Source organism: Meleagris gallopavo, chromosome 14, assembly GCF_905368555.1.
Source record: "Meleagris gallopavo chromosome 14, MGAL_WU_HG_1.1, whole genome shotgun sequence".
Classification (NCBI taxonomy): domain Eukaryota; kingdom Metazoa; phylum Chordata; class Aves; order Galliformes; family Phasianidae; genus Meleagris; species Meleagris gallopavo.
This window is the reverse complement of record NC_139417.1, coordinates 11,524,243-11,544,782: the sequence shown is the minus strand read 5'-3', so window position 1 is coordinate 11,544,782 and position 20,540 is coordinate 11,524,243. Positions and strand designations below refer to the sequence as shown.

Genomic DNA, 20,540 nt, shown 5'->3' with positions numbered 1-20,540 from the left:
GGGCAGGGTATACGATTGTTTTGTTGTAACTTTGTCTTTTTTCCTGTGTACTAATTTGAGTTCTGTTTTGAAAGCAACATTCTAACGCCAGAAACCTGTGATGGTTAGAAGGGACTTTGCTACAAGCCTTTGAACACACTGAGTGCTTACAGCAGCTGGTGGCTGTGGCAGCCCAAGCCCTGCAGCCGTGGGACTTTCCTACCAGGATTGTGTGTTGGAAGCCTGCTTAAAAGAGCATTAGATAAAGCAAAGATGAAAATGTGATCTAAAAGAAAGCTCTCTGGTTGGCCCTTTTTCTTTCTTCTTGATTCCTAATAGTTCTGCAATTTTCTGAGAAATCCTCCAATAAAAACAGGGCAGTCAAACAGTTTTTTCCAGCTCAGCATGAAGGGAGTCAGATCTCCTTTCCACACAAGGAATGAGTGTCAAATAGTGCTTTTTCTATTTTGTGGGTCACTTTCTTTGCTTCAGTATCATTAAGTGTGAAGGTATTTTTTTTCTTCAACAATATTCCATTCAAAGTACAGTTTCTTTCTGAGGTGTTACTGTTCTCCTCCCTGTCAGCTCAGTTGAGTTTCCTCTATTTTTCCCATCACTGCTCACCAACAGCAGCAATTTCAGAAGCTCTTGCTCTGTTCTCGCTTTTCTGTAGACTCGAGTGTGCTTTTAGAAATTCTGACACACAAACTAATGTTTTCATAATTTCTTCCTTTTCTTGTAGACCTAACAGAAAACTATTTCTGGATTAGAAGAAATACCTCTCAAGATTAATCTTATTTGCTTAGCTGTATTTGTATAAAAACCTTTGGCAAGGGGAAACATGAGAAATAGAAATAGCATTTCTTTATGCCGAGGTAGTGTTCATCATGGCCAGGCATTTCAGTGCAGCCCTGGTTTAACGTGAACTGTCAGCTTGATGCAAAGCCAGGGGGTGTCAGCTCCAGCAGCTCTTCGTACCACCAACTCGTTCTGACATGACTCTCTATGAGAATCATATGAGAATTTTTTTGTTTTAAAGTTCCTGGTACCGGATCTCTGCAGAAGTGTGGATTGAAACAGACCTCCAAATAAATAAATAAATAAACAAAAATTAAAAAAATTAAAAAAAAAAAAAAAAAGAATTCCTTGGAGAAAAGTGAAATGAGCTCATAAGATATGCATGCTACATCAATATGCATGAGCGATTTCTGTAGAACATAAGCTCTACAAAAGATGGTGTTTTTTTAGCTTTTAGGAAACATTTCTGTCTGAATGAGTGACTGTCAAAGTGGCGTGGTTGAAAAGCTTTTCTTCTGTAGAGAGATGAAACTTCAGTTCTTCAAATAACTTCAATAATAGCTTATCAGGGAAGCAAGTTGAGGCGTAGTTGTCTTTGTTTTTTCCAGACCCAGCAAGGTACCTGCAGAGCTTCTTTGCAAATCCTTTTGATGTTGTCTTGTCCAAGAGTGCTGTGCTGTTTCTCATACTTCTGAAGTGTGAGAATTTTGCTTATCTTGGAGAGTAGAGACCCCAGGAGGTTATTCTCGAGACAGAAAAATCACTATTCTCTCCTTCAAAAAAAACAAATGGACATCTTTAATGTGATGATGTTTCTTCTTTGTTCTACCTTCAGAATCTAATTTTATCCAGCACAAGGTAAATTCTTCTGACTTCTTTTATAACTCTGGAAGACTTCCTCTTAAGGCAGAGCAGTTTCCTCTTGGCACTCTTGCTATCATTATTGACACTGTGCTGCTTTTCTATTGCAGCACTAAACATGAACGTTGGTCATGTTTGGCCCATTTCTGACAACCTGCAATCCTCTGTCACAAGGATGACAGAGTTGCTGATGGAAGCTGATGGAAGAGGCTTCTGAAGTGACCACGTTCCTCTTGGAAGGTGAAACTGGAAGGTGTGCTTCCCAGCCGGTCTGTTTCAAATTTCTGCCCACCGTGGATGAAGAGAAAGAAGCCCGGTCTTGAATTTTCTCCAAGTTCAGTTTTTGTCTGAGCTGATCTGTGATCAGTTTGCTATTTGTAATAGTGAGAAAATGGGGAAATGCTGAATGATGGGAGGATAATTTCTCTTCTTGAAGATTGTGGTCAAGCAGTGGAACAAGCTGCCCGGGGAAGTGGTGGAGTCCTCATGGCAGGAGCTGCTTAAGAGCTGTGTGGATGTGGCATTAGGGGGTGTGGGGCAGTGATGGGGCTCGGTGATCCCGAAGGTCTTAGCAAATGTAGAAGGTATAGGATTACATGATTCTAAATAAAAACAGCATGATTATTGTTGTCTGATTTCAAAATTTTCTGGAGTACTTAAGTTAAGTAGAAGCATTGGCTTCTACTTACTTCTACTTACAGTTCTGCTATCGCTGACAAAAGCTAAAATAGAAGTGCAGCATGCAGAATGCATTGCTTTCTACACCGTGGTCCCTAGAAGTGCTTTTCTGTAATGGCCTGCTGCCAGCAGAACGCTGAGTGGGCCATCCCACAGCTTTTTTGTCTCTTCTGAAGAGAGAATACAGAAGTGTAAACAAAGTGGCAGTTTTTCAAAGATAACTTTTTCTATTTGTTTTGTGTCTGAGATGAGGCATTACTGTTCTTGAATAATGTAAAACTCTTGTGTCACCCAGCTGCTAATAGGGGATCACAGCTTTCTGAAATGTTTTGTAAGTTTGAGGTCTTTCATTGTATAAAACTTCTGACTGTCCAGAAAATGCTTTACTGTTAAAAACCTACTTTTCTTATGCTTGTTTTCTTCAGTATCTCCAGTAGTATTGGCCCCCAGTGGTTTCCACATCTGCAGTCTGAATTACCAGCCTTGGTGGTGAGCAGGACGTGGGCTGTCCTGTGGTGAGACTCCACCTGCTGTAATCAACAGGCAGAGCCGAGCCTCATATGTTACCTGTTCCTCTTCCATCTGTCTGCAGTGTGTAAGAGCAAGTCCTTCCATGCCAAACAGACTGGCTCTGGGACTTACTGTTTGCAAGACCTCGTGTGCTTCAGAGGGAAAGCACCAAAATCCTGTGTGTTGGGGCTTTTGTGAAACTGGACTCACATCACGAACATGACTTTTACTCTTGGGTGCTTTTGTGACGCGAGCAATAAAATGAGCATTACAGCTGGTCCCGTCAGGGCTTGTAGGCAGAGCAAATTTGGAATGGTTGCAGAAGCTTTATTCTTTGTCCCCTACCAAGAACAAATGTATGCATGGTTGGGGAGGGGACTTTGGCTGCTGGGAGGAGTTGGATTCACAGGCAGGGCCAAAAGGGAATTTCTTTGTGATAGGACTTCTCTGAAGCACATTCTAGAGCAAAAAGAAATAGCTTTACAGAAGCTTGCTCTTGATTTAGAGTTTTTTCAGAGATAGACTGCCTCTGGATCTGTTAACCTGGCATCCTTCTAGAACATTAATTCTGTGTCTTGCTGAACAATTTGATTCAAAAACATTTCACTGTTAGGCTAGTTTGTTAGATGTAAGGAGTGAATGCTAGTGTCTGTATTTATAATTTCTCATTCTCAGAAGAACTTGTTAATTACCACGTCTTCTGGGAACGAACAGCTCTGCACGTTGTTCATGGAGTTGTGATGATGCACTTCAGGCTGAGAAAATGCAACTGAAGAATATTCATTTTCATGTGTTACAGATGAACTTCCCATTTAAGTCTGGTGTTCTTGTTTGTTTGCTTTTGTCAGGATGGTTGTTCTTACTGCTACTGGGAAATAATTTAGTTACTATTAGGGAGTGATTCATTAGCATGTGGTTTGCATTTGCAGGAAGCCTGTCTTGTAGAGACCACACTGCTGATGCTTTCCCCTGAGCAGAGCTAGCCTGCTGGCTGCAGAAAGGCACCTAGCTGCCCCACTCTCCTCACAGCAGCACCCAGCCGCCTCCTCAGGACGCTCCCCCTCCAACCTTCTGACATTGACAGACAGCAGTGCAGGGTTGGGGACATATCTGATGGCAGGAATAGGTCAGTTGTGCTGTGAAACTGCACCTCTTCGATGGGCTGGTTTTAGAAGGGCAGTGGATATGTTGCAGTAGGTGAGCAGAGCCTGTTTTATAGGAGCGAGCACAGCTTGTTTTCCTTCCGGGGCTGTGCAGGAGTTGTCATGTAGCTGTGTTACCAACGTGTCAGATTCCGTGATTCACCTGCAGTGGGATTTGAGATGGCTTGTGGCTTCTCAGCTGGTGATTGGGACTGACAGCTTGTCAAAAAATAAAAATTAAAAAAAAAATCTCTTCCTGCAGCTGGGACAGAAGAAGTGGTGTTTTCTGTATGTGCAGCAGATGGATGCTGTGGTGACAGCTTTTCTTGGAGCAGGAGAGGCAGAGCTCCAGGAGGGTCATTGAGGCACAAAGGGTCCAAAGGCCAGTTTTCTTCTGAAATAAGCTAATACATAGAACCAAAGTAGAACTTGTTCACTTATACCCTTGTAACATGACTTCTCATGTTGTACTGCAGTATTTCAGAATGCTCAGGTGCTTCTAGCTGGCACGGTCTGTGCTAACGCTTACCAGGAGCCTGTATAATGTAAGCCAGTCTGCGTGGCAATAGTCCCTACCAGAGGATGTTTCCATCTTCCTTGTCTGTTCTGGTGTATAACGACTTTTTCTACAGTGAAAGTTTGGGGAAAAAAAGATTGTGGAGAGAAAGAGAGAGAACTTTTTTCCCATGCTTGCAGCTTGTTGCTGCTTCTCCAGCTCTGTGAGCGGTGTCAGCTGCGCTGTGCTGAGCGAGGACCTGATCCCAGCTGGCCTGGTCCTATCGAGGGGTGGCTGCAACCAGGGCAGCTATTCAGTTCATCCCCCCTTTTCTTGATTCCTTTCTTCTGGTGCTGTTGTGGCTAAGTGTGTGAGTTACTTTAGGTACGTCTGTGCTTCATTCCGACTTGTATATCACAGGTTTTACACTGGCTGTAAAAATTCTGTCTAGTAGTTCAATGGGAATTGAGTATTACTGTTTTGCTGTCTGCACAATTTATTAGTCTTACAAGAAAATTGTGGCCTTAAGCGAAAGTTTGTCTTCAAAATATGTTTTTTTTGTCTTCAAAATATGTTTTTTTTTGTTTTTCCTCCTAGGTATCGCATGCTGTTGCAAAGCTTGTGTTAGTTAGTTTCCACTGGCAAATCTCAGAGATTTTGGAAAGGTAAGTAACCTTATTTATTCTGTGCTTCATGCTTTTCCCTCTCTCTGCATGAATGCTTAGGATGTCCTGTAGTGTATTTCGACAAGTGTCTTTGAACCTGAAAGCAGGACGCACGGCATGTCAGGGAGCAGAGGAGAAATGCTGTTTGCTGAGGCTGTGCTGCCTGCAAAGAATTTGTGAATAAGGAGATGGCAGTGTCAGCAAATGTCTTTCAGTCCAAGGAATTATTGACATGCTGGAAACTCCGCTGATGTGCTGAGCTTAAACAACAAGACCGAGAGTGCTGCTGTATTTATTTAGAAAACATAGAGATAACATATGGTCTGTTTTGAACATATGATCTGTAAATCATAAAGCAGCACTGAATGTACAATTTATTAATACATTTGCTTTGAGGTTTTTGTTCCTTCTGAACATAAGTGATGTTTTTTTCCAAGCTGAATAGCGTTTGGAGAGCAGAGCTGAGCTGAGTGCAGCCCCTTTGTTGCTTGGGCAGCATCACACTGCAGTGAAGTCCTCTAGCTGATTTCAAAAGGAAAGTTCAGACTCTGCCCAGATATACATGGGAAGTGTGTCAGGAGGCACTGCTGTCTGGCAGCCCCTCCTGAAAGTACTGGCTCAGAGCTGAGCATTGTCTGAAAATAGAGAGCACATCAGGCTGACTCATTCTGCTGTGCCATTTTTGGCCCAGTTAGCCACCACATTATCCAGAGAACATATGGAAAATGCATCTTATGTATGGATACTGTTGCAGCATCTCTGGTAACTGTTTGTTGCTATGCATCCTGTGAGAGCTTTTCTCTGGGGAGTGTGGGGTTGAGATTCCCGCACAGCAGTCAGCGTGATTCTGCAGGTTGACTAACAGGATTTAGTCAGGAGAAAGCACAGGGAAGGGCTTAATTCTGCAACAGTGACTTTGCAAGTTGTTCTCCTGTTGATCTGGTCCTCAAACTTCTGTCTTGGTATGAAGTTGCATTATCAAATTACAGCCTAGTCATACCTCTGATGCAGCTTTGTATCCTTGAATTCACTGGTGTTTTTTTTTTACTGGAGATTGCTCTGTGATAGCAATCACAAACAGCAAGATGTGTTTAACTCTAAGGCTGCTGACAGACAGCTTCATATGCCTAAAAGGTGATAATCTGTCATAAAGTAAATATTTAGCTATATAGCAGACTGGAGCCAAAGCAAGACCTACGCAGGATAGCTTGATTTTGCAAAGGAATAGGAGACAGTCTGGAGCCTCACCAGAGCATGTTATCATGGTGATGGAACAATGCAAAATATATTCAGAAGTGGATTTGATCATTCTTTTAATTGTCTTTTCAGGCACAAGTCAAATGCTGCCCAGTTGCTAGTAGAAGCACGAGTTCAGCCCACCTCATCCAAACATGTAAGTATGCTAACTATTTGGGTCTGTTCCCCTTGGCAGAGAAACCTCTGACCCACCTCATTGGAGGGCTGCATTAGTGATGTCCCATGTTAACTCTTTGCAAACTCATGGTCCTACACCCTAAATCTGCTCGGGTTTGACTTTTTAAAGGGTACTGCTCTGCTTAGAAATGCTTCAGCCAAATCTCCCAGTGGTGTTCTGGCAAGCAGTAGCAATACTTGAACCAAATGCTTGCCTTTTGCAGCTGGGGCTGTGGGGTCCTTGAATAGTTTTTTTTTTTTTTTTTTCCTTTAAATAGAAATGCTCTGTTACTTGTTTACAGAATTCGTTCCCAGAGTATGGTCCAGTTCTCCAGGAACGCATTACAATGTGTTGCATTTTGAGTGATAAAATGTTACATCTGAGAAACACAGTTTGGGCTGTGGGAAATAGGAGTTTTTAAGGACCTAAAGGCCTGCTTTGGCATCTGAGCTGACTTGTAACTAACATAGAGTCAAACACTAATGCAGCTGGCAGCAGTAAGCTTCATGGACTCAAATTATCTGCCTAGAGTCCAGAAAAAAAAATCTTTGTTATTTGACATACCTAAAAGAAGTACGTGTATTTTGAGATTTGTCTGGATAATTTGTCATGTAAGTACCCTTCATTGCAATGGTGATTTCATTTTTGGAGGAATGAAGTTACAGTTCAGAGGTTAATTTAAGTTTGGCGAACTTGGTTTGATATGCAATATATTAAGATCTATGTGTATGTGCTATGGCAAGTTGCTCTGTGGGTCAGCTCCTAATGCAAAATACTGATATTTCTGGGGAGTTCTTTGGGTGTATGCTTATGCTATAGAGCATCTGGCCTTGTAGAGAAACTATCGTGGTAAGCTCAGAGAGACAGCTTTCAAAGTTTTGAGGTAGTGTGCTTGCTATTCAAGTTGAGCAGTTGATCTGGCCAATCAACACGATTGCCAACTTGATGAATCTTGTTTTGGTCTGCTTAGAACAAAGTTGCTCTATTTCTTTTTCATGTGGTCATGCTACAAAACAAGCTTTACTGGTCATGTGGCTGGGTGGGTGCTGATGCTGCTGCATCCCGGGCACAGAGAGCTACTCATGGAAGCTCACTGCTGTCTCGCTAGCTTCTCAAAGGGTAACACACACTTAAATAGATGAAAAGTGATTAGATGACTTCTCTGAGAAAGGGGAAATAGGAGCTGAAGCTCCTGCTAACAGCATTGCAGAACCTAATTTTTGGTAATGCTGTCCTAGACATAGTCTTTCAGGTCCCAAGGGTGAGCCAAAATGTGTGAGAGGCTCTATCTGTTTTCTGGGGGTTAGTTCTGCCCTACCCACAGGGAGACCGGACAGCTTCCCTCTGAAAGAGTAGCAGAATTGTGTCTGACTTGAAACAAACCCTCACATCTTTTTCAGCTGAAGAGATGAGGCCTATTCTGCCAAATGTAGTATAGGCAGAAGTTAAGTGATGCAAGAAAGTCCCTGAACTTTCTGATGGTCCATAAACAGCCTTTTCTCTTTATAAACATTCGGCGTGCAATACCTGCATTTGTGTGTTAAATATGGTACCCAAAGTTACAATCAAGTAAAAAGACACTGCTAAGCCTGCTTCCAGCTATAGCTGCTCTCCCAGGCCTGCGGAACAGCTATTGAGTCCGACCCAGGTAACAACAAATCCCAGTAAATTCAGGGAAGAACTGAACAGAAAGGACATACACAATGATGTATTTACTCATTTTTCAAACAAGGAAGACGATAGAACTAGAAAAACAAGGGTGAACTTTGGGTAGCACTAGATGAAAGACAGGAGCTATTCAGTGACCGTTCATCTGCTGTGCTCCGTGAGCTTGACGAGGTTCATGAGAAGGGCTGATATTGGGGCAGGCAGCACGCCAGTCACTTGGAGCCTCTTCTGGCTTGGAGCTCATCCGAGACTGTTGTCACAAGGAACGTGCTGCAGGTAACTGTGGGTGAGGTGAGAATACTCAGAGCTGCAGTTGATTTCACTGTAATGCTGATTTATCTCTCCCAGGCAATGGTACATTCCTCCCATCACTGCGCAGTGTGCATGCAGTTTGTGCGGAAGGAGAACTTGCTTTCTCTGGCTTGTCAGCACCAGTTCTGTCGCAGCTGCTGGGAGCAGCATTGTACAGTGCTTGTCAAGGATGGTGTTGGAGTTGGTAAGTTCAAGGCGGGTTTGGTAGTGGATCTGTGTTTGACATCTTGGTTGCTCTGCAGGTAATTGTCTGAATTGTTTCTCAGCAATGAGAAAATGGAGCATGGAGTGGATATTTGTGATAAATTTAACTTTAACTAGCTGTTTTACCTGAGTCCCTCATTGGTGTTGGCATACTGCCTGGAAAGCCCTACTCCTGCCTAACAAAACCTGCAATTCTACAGATCCATTTGCTGCTCTTCTCCCCCTTCTGATCTCAAGAGCATGACTGTAACAAATTTAGAAGTCAGAAATCTGCTGTATTTTGAGGTTGCATCTCTGTGATGGGTTGTTTTGTTGCCCTAGAAATTCTTCTGGATACAAACACCTGTTCCATTTGTGTTGAGCAGAAGCCAGTAGTTGCCGGGCTGGGTTTGGGCTTCTCCTGGCCCGTTATTCTTGCTGATATGACAGTAACATGCAGTTGAATCCTGGTTGAAACACTTACTGCTCCTGAATACATTTGTGCCCTATCATCTTTCAGTGAAGACAGTTGGGCTTCAGCTTTTCAGCAGCCCTGATACATTCGATTGATCTGTTTCACAGTTGTGTCCCTCATGCTACAACAACAGATGGCACCTAGGAAACTGTTGAATGCCATCTCTGTGTCTCTGCTATTTAGAACACGTTGCACTGTGCTGAAATGTTGCCTTCTTTTCTCAGGGGTCTCCTGCATGGCTCAGGACTGCCTACTTCGGACACCAGAAGACTTTGTTTTTCCATTGCTGCCTAGTGAAGAGCTGAAAGACAAATACAGGCGCTACCTCTTCAGGGACTATGTGGAGGTACTGTCTTTTTCAGAGTTAAAATACCCTGGATCAATTCAATGACTTGCAGAAATTGTTTGAAGTGTCTTGCATCTCTGATTAGAGATGCAGTGATTACAATAAAATCGTCCTTCATAAGCACGGTGTGGCTGCTTCTGTAGGGCAGCCTTGCTGGCGAAATGCTCTAGCAGGTTGCCAAAGTAAATTCTTCTGTAAGGTCACCCAGGAACTTGTTGGCTGGTGCTTGACTCTTTTCCTGAAGTAGAATTCTCAGAATGTTTCAGCTGAGAATCTCAAGCGTCAATCTGAGTTTTGATGTCCTCCTTACTTTTATGTAGATATTTTAGGTTCTGGCAAACAAGTCTCTCACTGCAGTGAAGCCCAACTGGATTGGTTTGCTTAATAACATTTCATTAGAGATTTATTGAAATTAAGGCAGATATCTAAGATTAAATTTGTAGAAAGTCTTCTGGTGACTGAGAGCTCAAAGAAACAGGAACAATATGAAAGAATGGTGTCACCTCTCTTCAATATGTGGAAGGAAACAGCCACCACAAAAAAGCAGATGAGTACATCCTAGGTTATAAAATAAGCATAGGGAAAGAGCTCAAATAGAGTAAAAGTGTTCAGTATCTTCATGGGCTCACAGCCACATGTGTTGCTGTGCTTACTTAGTCTGTAGTCCTCCATTTGAACTCCCTGTTGTGATAAGTAGCTAACACCGCCTTTCCTAATGTGGGAGAGGTTCGGCTGCTCTGTTAGCCATGATCTGGTAACAGTTTTCAATATCTTTTCCAACAAGAAAACACTGTCTTGTGTGTTTTTATGGATAGGAGTAATTAGACTTGAACAGATAAACGCTCTTCTGCACCCTTTGCTGATTTTACCACATTGGTGTGTTCACAGAGCCATTACCAGCTGCAGCTGTGTCCTGGTGCAGATTGCCCCATGGTCATACAGGTACAGGAGCCAAAAGCCCGGCGAGTGCAGTGCAATCGTTGCAATGAGGTCTTCTGGTAAGAAACAGAAAAGGTTAAAGATCACGGGGAAATTGCTGTCCTCAGAGCCACTCCGTTTGCTTGCCAATAGGTTCAGTGTGTGAAAGCATCTCAAATGCTTTGCTAAAGTTGTTTGTAACCTGAGTTAACTTGAGTAACTGGACACTCACAGTGTCTGACTTCTGCAGGTGGCCAGCCTTCCCCTTGCTCCCAAAACTCCTTGGGAGTTGGGTGTTATGACAATCAGGCAACACCGATCTTGAGCAATGAAGGAGTTAAAAATCTTTTGTCCTTTGTTGGTTAGGTTACAAATTCAGGTAAAGCCAGAGTGAGTGGTAGAGATTCTGGTAATGGATGTAGAGAGCTTTAAGTTATCTGCTGGTCTGGTGGTTTTAGGCGTTTTACAAGTATTTGAGTATCTGGTGTGTTTTGAGGCTAGAGTGAGAATAAATTTTTACTAAATAGGAACATTAATGTTCCCTGTTGGCTTTCAAGTGTCCTTGGTCACGTTTATGTCAGAGAAGGCCTCTTCATTCATCCTGATGCTGGTTTCTGCACATGAGAGAGGTGGTTTATTAGAGCTCTCACTATGCAGCCTTCAACCTTCATTTTTGCATTCTCTAATTTATTGTGAATACGTTGGCATCCCTTACCTTTACTCTGCTTCACAGATTTTGGTCATCAGGAATACCTCAATTCTCGAGTAATTTCTGTGGAAGTGGATATGTCATGACTTTTTTTTTCCTCCTGTTAAGCTTTAAGTGTCGGCAGATGTACCACGCACCCACAGACTGTGCCACCATCCGGAAATGGCTCACCAAATGTGCAGATGACTCCGAAACAGCCAACTACATCAGTGCTCACACTAAAGATGTAAGAACAAGCGCTGGCATGTCTTTTCACATCCTCTAGTCCTACCCGGGAATCCTACAATTTTTTATATATGTAGCATTTTCACAGGCTTAAATTCTCACAGCTCTCTGGGAACTCTGTTACAACACAACTGAATGCACTGGGAATGCAGACAATCCAGCTGCCCTCCTGCAGTAAGGACAGGATGGTGGTCTTAGTTCCTATTCCAGGTCTTTTGTGAATGTCTTTGGAAACCAGCTGTGCTGCCCTCCCACGGGCAAAAGGCAGAATTGTGACTGCTTGGAATACACAGCAAAGGTGTATTTCAAATGGGGGGAGAGGGTGTAGTAACTGCAGTCAGTGAACTCTAGTGGTGCTCTAGTCTCAACATCTGTGTGGAGGAAGGTGAGGGAGATAGGGTCCTGATTTGGCAATAACAACAAAAGGGGGTGGATGAAATCAATTAATTGTATTCTGAAGTACTTGTGGTAGATTTAAACAAAGAAAAAGAAACTATTACGTACTGTGTACTCTATCTGTAGAAATATCTTTAAAGGTCACAGATGTATTTCTTTTAGATTAGCTGTTTGCAGACTGGGGTTTTTAATGTCTTTTGGAGGATTTTGTGTCCTAACTTCAAAACAGTTCTTAGTTGACTGGCATTTGTTTTTACTATAAACAGTAGTAATAGTGAAAGCTAATTAGGCACCAGCTTCAGTTGTGCTAGGAAAGTGAGTACTTAGACTAGAGATTCTAAATACCATTTTTTCTTTAGAGAGGTGTTAGCATGTGATGGCAGTCTTTCTGCTATGCATCTTTGTAAATATAAGGCTCTTTTATATTCAGCATGCGTTTTACCTGTCCTTGAAACTCTCAAAACTCACTTCTTTCTTTGTACTTGTGCAATCAAAACAATGTTCTGAACTCAAAACTCAAGAGTATCAGAGAACCACTGCTGCAGCAAATAAGTGTGCAGCTCTCACTGTGGTCCTACAGATTGTCCTCTATTAGTTGTCATCTGATAGTGGCAGGATACAGAGCTGGTTATCTTATAGTTTAAGTAGCTGTGGAAGCTACTGTCATATATGATCTCATTTATGTCTCTGTGCCTGATCAAGTGCTAATTGGTAACATGGTGAGATTTTTAGTTTTACAAGGTGTAACAGCAGCAAACTTGTTTTCTTGAGCAAGCAGTCTGGTGCTGCTGTGTAACATCCCTGGCTTTCTGCCTCCTTTCTAAATATTTTCATACATGCATACAAAAATAAAATAAAGAACACAGGTAGAATTGTCATGCAAACTTTGTCGTTCTCAGAAAGTCTGCTGGAGACAAAGTTGGGTCTAACAAATGCTTATGTTTCCCCAGTGTCCGAAGTGCAATATCTGTATTGAAAAGAATGGAGGCTGCAATCACATGGTGAGCAGTTCCCTGAACACATCAGATCTTTCCTTCTGTAAGCAGAATTTTTTTCCACTTTCCACTAACCAGTGTCTCCTGTCTTCTCTTTCAGCAATGCTCCAAATGCAAGCATGGTAAGTAGAATTTGGAAACAGTTTTCTCAGCAATGTGTTTTAGAGATGTTCTCTTTTGGTGTGTAATGAAGATGAATTGTGAACGCTGACTGCAATATTTTCCCCCTCATAAAATGTGGACAGGATATTAAATCACAGACTTGTGATAGCCTTTTTTCCCCCCCACTGGCTGTAATTTTGATTAGGTTCTGATTCAGTGCTAGTTTAACTCCTTCTCCCTGACATCCATTGTATAGGAAAATCTCCGTCTCTGCCGTAATACCAAGAGTGGAAAACATCCCAGAGGAGACCATGAAATGCTTTCCCTGTAAATCTACTGATTATCAGTTGAAGATACTGGCTATCTTCTCAGATCAGCTTAGGTCCTTCTGGTCACTGATGGAAATAATGAGACCCAACACAGATGAAACTGCAGGAGCTGTGAATTGTTCTGCATAACTTTTCTCTATTGGATTTCTTAGTCCATTCCTGTGCACTGAGCAGGCAGAATGTCTTTGGACCATTGTGTGGTCCTCTAAAACAACAGCCTGTTCTTTTGTAGATCTTTTCATGGCAGAAATAATTCCTGTTGCCTTGGAGCAAAATAGTGTGTGTTCAGGCCCTCTATATTAAGTGTGCTGCTAGGAAATATTATATTATCAGAACCTTATTTGGATGATGATTAAAGATTGCTGTCCTCTCTCATTTCCTTTGCTTTGGGGTCCTCAGCAGCACTGGATGTGATTTGATGGAGCTCTGTGACAAGAGTGAGCAAGCAAGTGCCAAGGTACCATGGTGACTAGCATTCAAGAAGGCTGGTGAACTCTGGAAATGCCAATTTCAGTCCCTTAAAATGAGTGACACAAAGTGATTATTATTTTAGCAACTTAATCTCCATCTTTTTTCCTTTCCAGCAAAACACTCACAGCCTCGCTCTGAAATCAGGAAACTGTTATGTGGGTTTTGCTATTGTTCTCTTTCTTCCACTTTCTTCCCAGTTCAGTGGCTCCTAACTTGAAGTGTCATTGACCACTGATATCTGAAGTCATCCAGGTAGTTTCCTCTTGGAGAGAGCTGAAGGCAGATTTTATTTGCATGAATTAATTCACTCTTGTATTTGATTGTTCATGTTTTATTCAACCAGAGATTCTCATGGTGCCGTACGCCAGCAGTGGGGTGGATGCAATTCACAAATAAGACAACAGCCTGCCTCTTCTTTAACCTGGAGTGACAGCCTATGCAGAGCACAAATTCTGTGCATTGGTCTTGATGTACAGAATACAGCACTTCAAGGTTTACTTTGTGTAGTTGCACAGGAGGCTGTACAATGAAAATCTTCCAGACAGGCTGGTATTTTGGCTCACTGCTGTGTTCTATTTTGCAAGATGATACAAAATGTATGTTTCTTGGCTTAGCAGAAATAATGAAAACAGATGAGCTATGTCTCCTGAAGCTTTTCTTTCTCAGACTTATGTTTTTCTTATTCTGTGCATCATAGTGGAATTTCACTGTTTTCTACAGACTTCTGCTGGATGTGTCTGGGAGACTGGAAGACTCACGGCAGCGAGTACTACGAATGCAGTCGGTACAAAGAGAATCCTGATATTGTAAACCAGAGTCAGCAAGCACAGGCCAGGGAGGCCCTTAAGAAGTACTTGTTCTATTTTGAGAGGGTAGGAGACATCTCTTTGGCCAGAGCTGCTGTAGCTTTTTAATGCTCCCTGCCTGGTGCAAAGGTCACTGCCAGCAATCTCCATGCAAGAAACTGCCCAAAGAGAACCTGTGCTGAATTTTCAGGCCCTGTTCTTTCTTACTCTAAGTCTTGCCCTGTGGGTCCTGTTCAAACCAGTAATGTCATCCCTAAAGCAAATTATACTTGCTCTCGTGTTTCCTTGTGCTAGAGAAAATTGGTATTACCTGTGTGCCACTATACTGTTCTCCTGCAGGCTGAGTGCCTGCAGTAGATTAATATTACTCCAATCATTTCCTTTCAGGACTGCAGAACTTTTGTTACTTGCAGCATGTTTTCACTGAGACAAAGAATAAACAAACTGTTATGTTCAAATTCCATTGGCTATAGCAGAGTTTTCCTAAAGGACTCTGAGTGCTGGGTGCAACTTTTTAAAAATGTGATTATATAATCTGTATGCACACAGATGTTTCAAAGCACCAGGACATACAATGTATTTCTAGAACAGCATCTCTAGAGGAGAATGTGATAGAGGTACAGTGCTGCTGCCTTTCAGTGCAGTTGTTTCCCCGTTAAAATGAATTTATTCTTTTTCATTCTGTGAGCCAACTCCTGTGATAAAATAAACGTGTTCATTCTTGGCTCACTAGACCAAACAGGCTTTGGGACATGGTCATGTTTACAGTGTGCATGTGGATGTTGGAGTTCACTGAACCCACATTAAGTGTTAATTTCAACTCTTGCCCTTTCTATAGAAATTAAGTAGAGGAATCACCATTATATCTATCTTGTTGTACACAAAGTCTCTGTGCAGAGAGCATTCCTATTCTGAGGAGGTGGGTTTGCCTCTTGCTCTTTCCTGCTGTCAGTCTGTTGTATACAGCTTCCACTCCTTGCTATTGGAGCTGCTGCCTTGCTGTTCTTTCCCAGTATGTCTTGCCTTGCTGGACTCCTGCCCCACTTCAGTTTCCGCTTGCTAGAGCTTGTGCTTTTATAGCAAAGTATTCTGGTCTCATACCATTTTTCCTTTTCCCTTCTTCCCACCCTTTGCAGTGGGAGAATCACAATAAGAGTTTGCAGCTGGAGGCACAGACATACCAACGAATCCAGGAGAAAATTCAGGAAAGAGTCATGAACAACTTGGGAACATGGATAGACTGGCAATACCTACAAAATGCTGCAAAGCTACTTGCAAAGGTGGGTAGCTGTGGCTTGTTTAGTAGCGAAGAGAATCTATGCACATGAATGCTAATTTCACAGCGCCTAGTGAGAGGAAGTGAACTTGGGGGTTATGGGTATGTGAAACTGTACCTCTAGTCTAGGCCATGAGCTAAGCAAAAATCACCTGGAAGTGACCTCTGAGAAGTTAAAGTATAACTGAATTTTTCCAAGGATGATGAGAGAAGCTGCACCATGAAGTGTCTAGTCATCTTCATCAGAACCTTAGCTTCTTTGTAGTGGTTATGTGACTGACTGTGCTGACTTCAAAGTCTGAGACTCTTCTTGTTTTCTCTCTTCTCCCTGGACCCCAACAGTGTCGTTACACTCTGCAGTACACATATCCATATGCCTACTACATGGAGTCTGGTCCCAGAAAGAAACTGGTAAGGTGTTTTGCTCTTTTTTCACTGACTGTTTGTCTGGAGGTGTTTAGCTGGCAGCATGCTGGGCTGAATGAATAGCCAAGCATGCCTATTTAATTCCAGAGCTTCTGAAATACAAGTATTGAGTTTGAGATAAGGGCAGGACAAGATTGTGTGCTTTTGCACCTTTCCTCTTTGCTTCAAATTGATCTGCTGCTCAATCGTTATTTTCCTTTGGCGACACTGCATTTTAACTAATAAGCACTTTATCCAAAAAATTTTGAAGCTGGAAAATGTGAGTTTGTTCTTTGGTGGGACTATCACAGTGCTGTGGACCATATTTCCCACAAATTGCTGCTGGAGCATAGTTTTTCCAGCCTGGAATCAGTGTGTAGCTTTGCCTTTGATTCCTACTGCAAGTTCTTTGCAAGCTGGAACTTTCTACGGGCTGGATATGTCCAAAAATAGTCTTGAATTCATTGAATGTGTTGATTCTTTGACTCAGTAGTCAAGCAAAACCTGTTCTCCAATCTCTTCCCATAGCGTGTGTATTCTCTCAGGCTTTGGCCACATTTTATTTTCTGTCTGACTGTGCTGGTTGAGCAAGCTACTGCTCCCAGCAGTGGTTAGCAGTCCCTCCATTCTGCCTGCAGAGCTGCTCACAAGAGCAGCTGACCTGCTTATTGGCAAAGTGAGCTGAGTTAGCAGATATTTGTCGCTTCGAGTGTTTCTGAACAGATATGATTAACTTTGAGTGATGCAGGTTGGGGAGTGTTCACACCAGGAACCTCCTGCAAGGCATGTGTAGCTAAAGATGATAGGGAGGAGGCACAAACCTGCTCTTCCAGCACTGCTGTCAGCAGAACACGTTTGTTTGCTCCTCAACTGTAGCAGATTGAACGAAGCTGTTCCACTAAGCTAGTTTCTTGATGCTAACTCTAATTTTGCTGCTTGCAGTTTGAATACCAACAGGCCCAGCTGGAGGCTGAAATTGAAAATCTCTCATGGAAGGTGGAGCGAGCAGACAGCTATGACAGAGGGGTGAGTGTTCCGCTTGCTTGAGCCTGCTGACCAGATTTTGTTAATGTCTGTGGGAGAGCTAAGGCAGTTAAATGAGAGTGCTGAAATACTAGATCCAGAATCTCACTTTTCTTCCTCTTGCTGGTGGATGTTGTGGAAGTGGAGTGCTCACTGCTTCTTGGGGAGAGGAGGCAGGGCTGGAAACGGAACCAACAAAGCTTTGGAGGAAGCTGCCCATAATAGACCTCTGGTTAAGTATGGGTTCCTGAAGTGTGTAGCTTTTTAGATAAAGCAAGAGCCAGGTAACTGCAGAGTGAGCCCATGTTAAAAGGAATGAGGTCTGCAGTCTTGTGATTCAGAGCATATTTGAAGTATGAAGGTTGGTGATTCTCAGATTATTTGAATACCTGAGAAAAAAAAATTAACTCATCTCTGGGGATCTCACACTAACTGTTTCTGCCTTCTGTTTTACCAGGACTTAGAGAATCAGATGCACATAGCAGAGCAGAGACGGAGGACCCTGCTGAAAGACTTCCATGATACATAAAAGAGGAGAAAATGACAAAGTGCAGGGGTGAGAGCAGCAAGTGAAGTGATGGCAGCTTCACCGGGATAAGCAGGCACTGCCTCTGGGAGAACATGGCCAAGGACAGAGCCACCCCTCCCCTTGCGAGTCAGACACACGCAAACATCACATCTTAGTCCAGTTTGTTCTCTTATCTTTCTGTTTGTTTCCGCCATGCTAGAGGCCAGAGTTCAGATTGGCATATTTCCTGGGACATTTCCCTCCTGCCCTCAATGGTTTCAGAAGGGGAGGGAGTTTTTCTCTGAATGGCTGTTAATAGTATTAGATCAATACAATTTATGTAATTTTCAACGGTTGTACAATTATACAGACAAACCTTAGAATAACACACAACCCTTTTTAAAAATAAATTGGCAGTGGAGTGTTTTTCCTTAATCTGCTTGTAAATTTAATGGGCTTTTCCCTCTCTCCTCCTTCCTTCCTCTGAACCAAAAATCCTCCTAGGCACTGAAGGAGGTTACAAAATAACTCAGCTAGATTTCCTGATGCTCCTTTAACCAGGACATTGTAGCATTGGCATTGCATGAGGAGAGTGGCTGGTGCTAAGAATGGCTGCTGCTGTGTCTGATCTGGCAGTACGAGCAGTGTCTGTGACTTAGTCCAATTACATGTGACATGTCTTCTTGAATATCAGCTGTGCAAAATCTTGCTACACAAACAAAAACAAGCAGAGGAATTGTAGGGGAGAGAGCAGGTTATCTCTAAGCCAGGTCAGATTCTGCATTTGATAAATTTTAGGTCTTCCATATAGATTTTTTTGCTTTACTTGTTTTTGTGGGGAGGGCGTTGTATTGCCAAGGTGAGTGATGAGGGAATAGTAGCATACAGATGTTATCAAGGCTTGGGGCTTTTGCAGAGTGAAACAATCCATGTCATAACAGTGCCATGCAATGTGGTAAAGTATATTTGTGCCTGCTGGGTGACATGGTTGAGAAAATTTGATCCCATTAATTGATATGAAACTGAACTCCGCTACTTTATGAGGAGCAAATATTATGTACAACACACTCCCTGGCACATGTTGGACAGGCACTAGAATACAGATGCACTGTTGTGCAGAGCCTGCACCAAGCCAGGCAGAAAATTAACTTGCAAAATTAATTTATTTGTATATTAGTATCAATACTGGTGGGAACTTATCAGAAAATTGATTGCTAGGAGCATGTGGAACTTTTTTATTAACATTCTTTTTTCTAATGTAAAATATACACTAAAATAAAAATATGAAAACCTAGTTCATCTTAGTAGAGGTTAACATGAAAAAGGTTACTTAAATGCTGATGCTTGCCTCTTTGCTGTAGGAAGCAGGCCACGGGTTAAGATTTCACAAGCATGTATGTCACCTGCACCAGGAACACGCTGTACACAGCCAGTGAAGGTGAAGCTGGAGTGTCTGATTTGAGGAAATCACTTCTGTGGGGGACTTGTGGCATTCTCTTCCATGCTGTTCATGGAAGTGTAACCTTTGATGCGTCCCTGTGTATTGTTTTTATACAGTTTCACTTGACAAAGATTAAACTGAAGGGGAAAAAGTACTAAATTCCTGCATGTCCAAATAAGCTAACTGCTGCTGGAGCCTTTTTCATGTACCTGAGATGTGTGAGCCAAGTTTTTGCAGCATGTATAATTGGGCAGATGGATTTGAACAAGAGATGTTTGGTTTAAGAAAATAGCTGCCTTTGAAGCTAATCCTGTGGCCGTGCTTGCTCGTGGTAGAGAATTTCCATCTAAGAGGCCTTGCTCTTTCCATCTCCCTTCTGTGCTGTAGGATGTATCCTCAGGAACGTGCTGCCAAAGAGCTGCTGGCAGTGGAGCAGGGATAGGAACAGAAGCAGCACCTGTACAAGGTCTCTTATGTTTCTGCTCTGGGTGGTTTTGGCTCCCATCTGGGCTGAAGCCATGGGGGTAGGTATGTCCTTGCTCCAGCCACTGCCTCCTGAATTCATGCCCTCCTCTGCTCCCAGCAACAGCATCTTTGTGCCCTGCTCAGAATATATTCCAGAGATTGGTCAAATGGACCTTTCTCTCCTCCTCCTAAATGCTTGTCAAAATTTGGGACACAGGGCAAGGGATAGCTCAGGGGAGAGCCTGCTGAGACCCAGCAGCTTGCAGTGTGTTGAGCTAACATTTAAACTGTTCTTTGAAGATGTTTTTTAACGTGCAAAGTACTAATCTGGGATAAAAACTGGTGTTCTTGTTGTCTAAATGTAACTAGCATAACGCCAGTCTCTCTGCAGAACAGATACTTGGTGTTTCCTAATCCCAAAGAGCTCTCACTTTTCTTACATAATTGCCAGGCTTTGAGCTATACTGGAATGAGGTTTTGTCTCTCTCTACCTCCTCTTTGCCTCCCTCCATTGCCCCCACAAAATGCTTTGCCATGAATCCTTGTTTGTAGAAAAACTGGACTATGTAGCTGTGGCCAAATGTGCTGACCAGACTGCTGAGATGCTTGGCTGAGGAACGGTACTACATGTTGCACTGAGTGCCCCTTAATTCTTTCAGCATTTCTGAAGCTTTAGCCAGTTCTATTTGCTTTAGAACAAAACAAATCACACCCTTTCTTAGGGTGATGGTTGTCCTGGTTTGCACACACAAATCCCATTTCCATGCTCTCTGGGACAACAACAGCACTTCGTTGCTGTTGCAGCCCAGGCAGGGTGCCTGCTGTATCGATGTCACGCAGAGTTGTAAACTCCAGAACAGAACCTGCAGAGCACAGGGAGCTTTGGCTCTTCGTGTAAAGTGGTGCTGTTTGAAAGGCTACAACAGGAAGGAGTTGCAGTATCA

At 42.7% G+C, this 20,540-nt stretch overlaps 1 protein-coding gene across 2 annotated transcripts in view; it reads left to right on the top strand.

Annotated features, from left to right (window-relative positions):
- The window catches only part of ARIH2 (ariadne RBR E3 ubiquitin protein ligase 2), a 28,857-nt gene extending 10,732 nt beyond the window's left edge, over positions 1-18,125 (top strand). For both annotated transcript variants that reach the window (XM_085235475.1, XM_085235476.1), the window contains exons 3-15: positions 5,062-5,129; positions 6,459-6,522; positions 8,560-8,707; positions 9,406-9,527; positions 10,416-10,525; positions 11,263-11,380; positions 12,726-12,776; positions 12,871-12,892; positions 14,393-14,544; positions 15,615-15,758; positions 16,097-16,165; positions 17,102-17,185; positions 17,640-18,125. In XM_085235475.1, coding sequence (XP_085091601.1) covers positions 5,062-5,129; positions 6,459-6,522; positions 8,560-8,707; positions 9,406-9,527; positions 10,416-10,525; positions 11,263-11,380; positions 12,726-12,776; positions 12,871-12,892; positions 14,393-14,544; positions 15,615-15,758; positions 16,097-16,165; positions 17,102-17,185; positions 17,640-17,711 — 1,224 coding nt within the window. In that variant the 3' untranslated portion in view covers positions 17,712-18,125. The remainder of the gene's footprint in view (positions 1-5,061; positions 5,130-6,458; positions 6,523-8,559; positions 8,708-9,405; positions 9,528-10,415; positions 10,526-11,262; positions 11,381-12,725; positions 12,777-12,870; positions 12,893-14,392; positions 14,545-15,614; positions 15,759-16,096; positions 16,166-17,101; positions 17,186-17,639) is intronic.
- Positions 18,126-20,540: the final 2,415 nt, after the last annotated feature.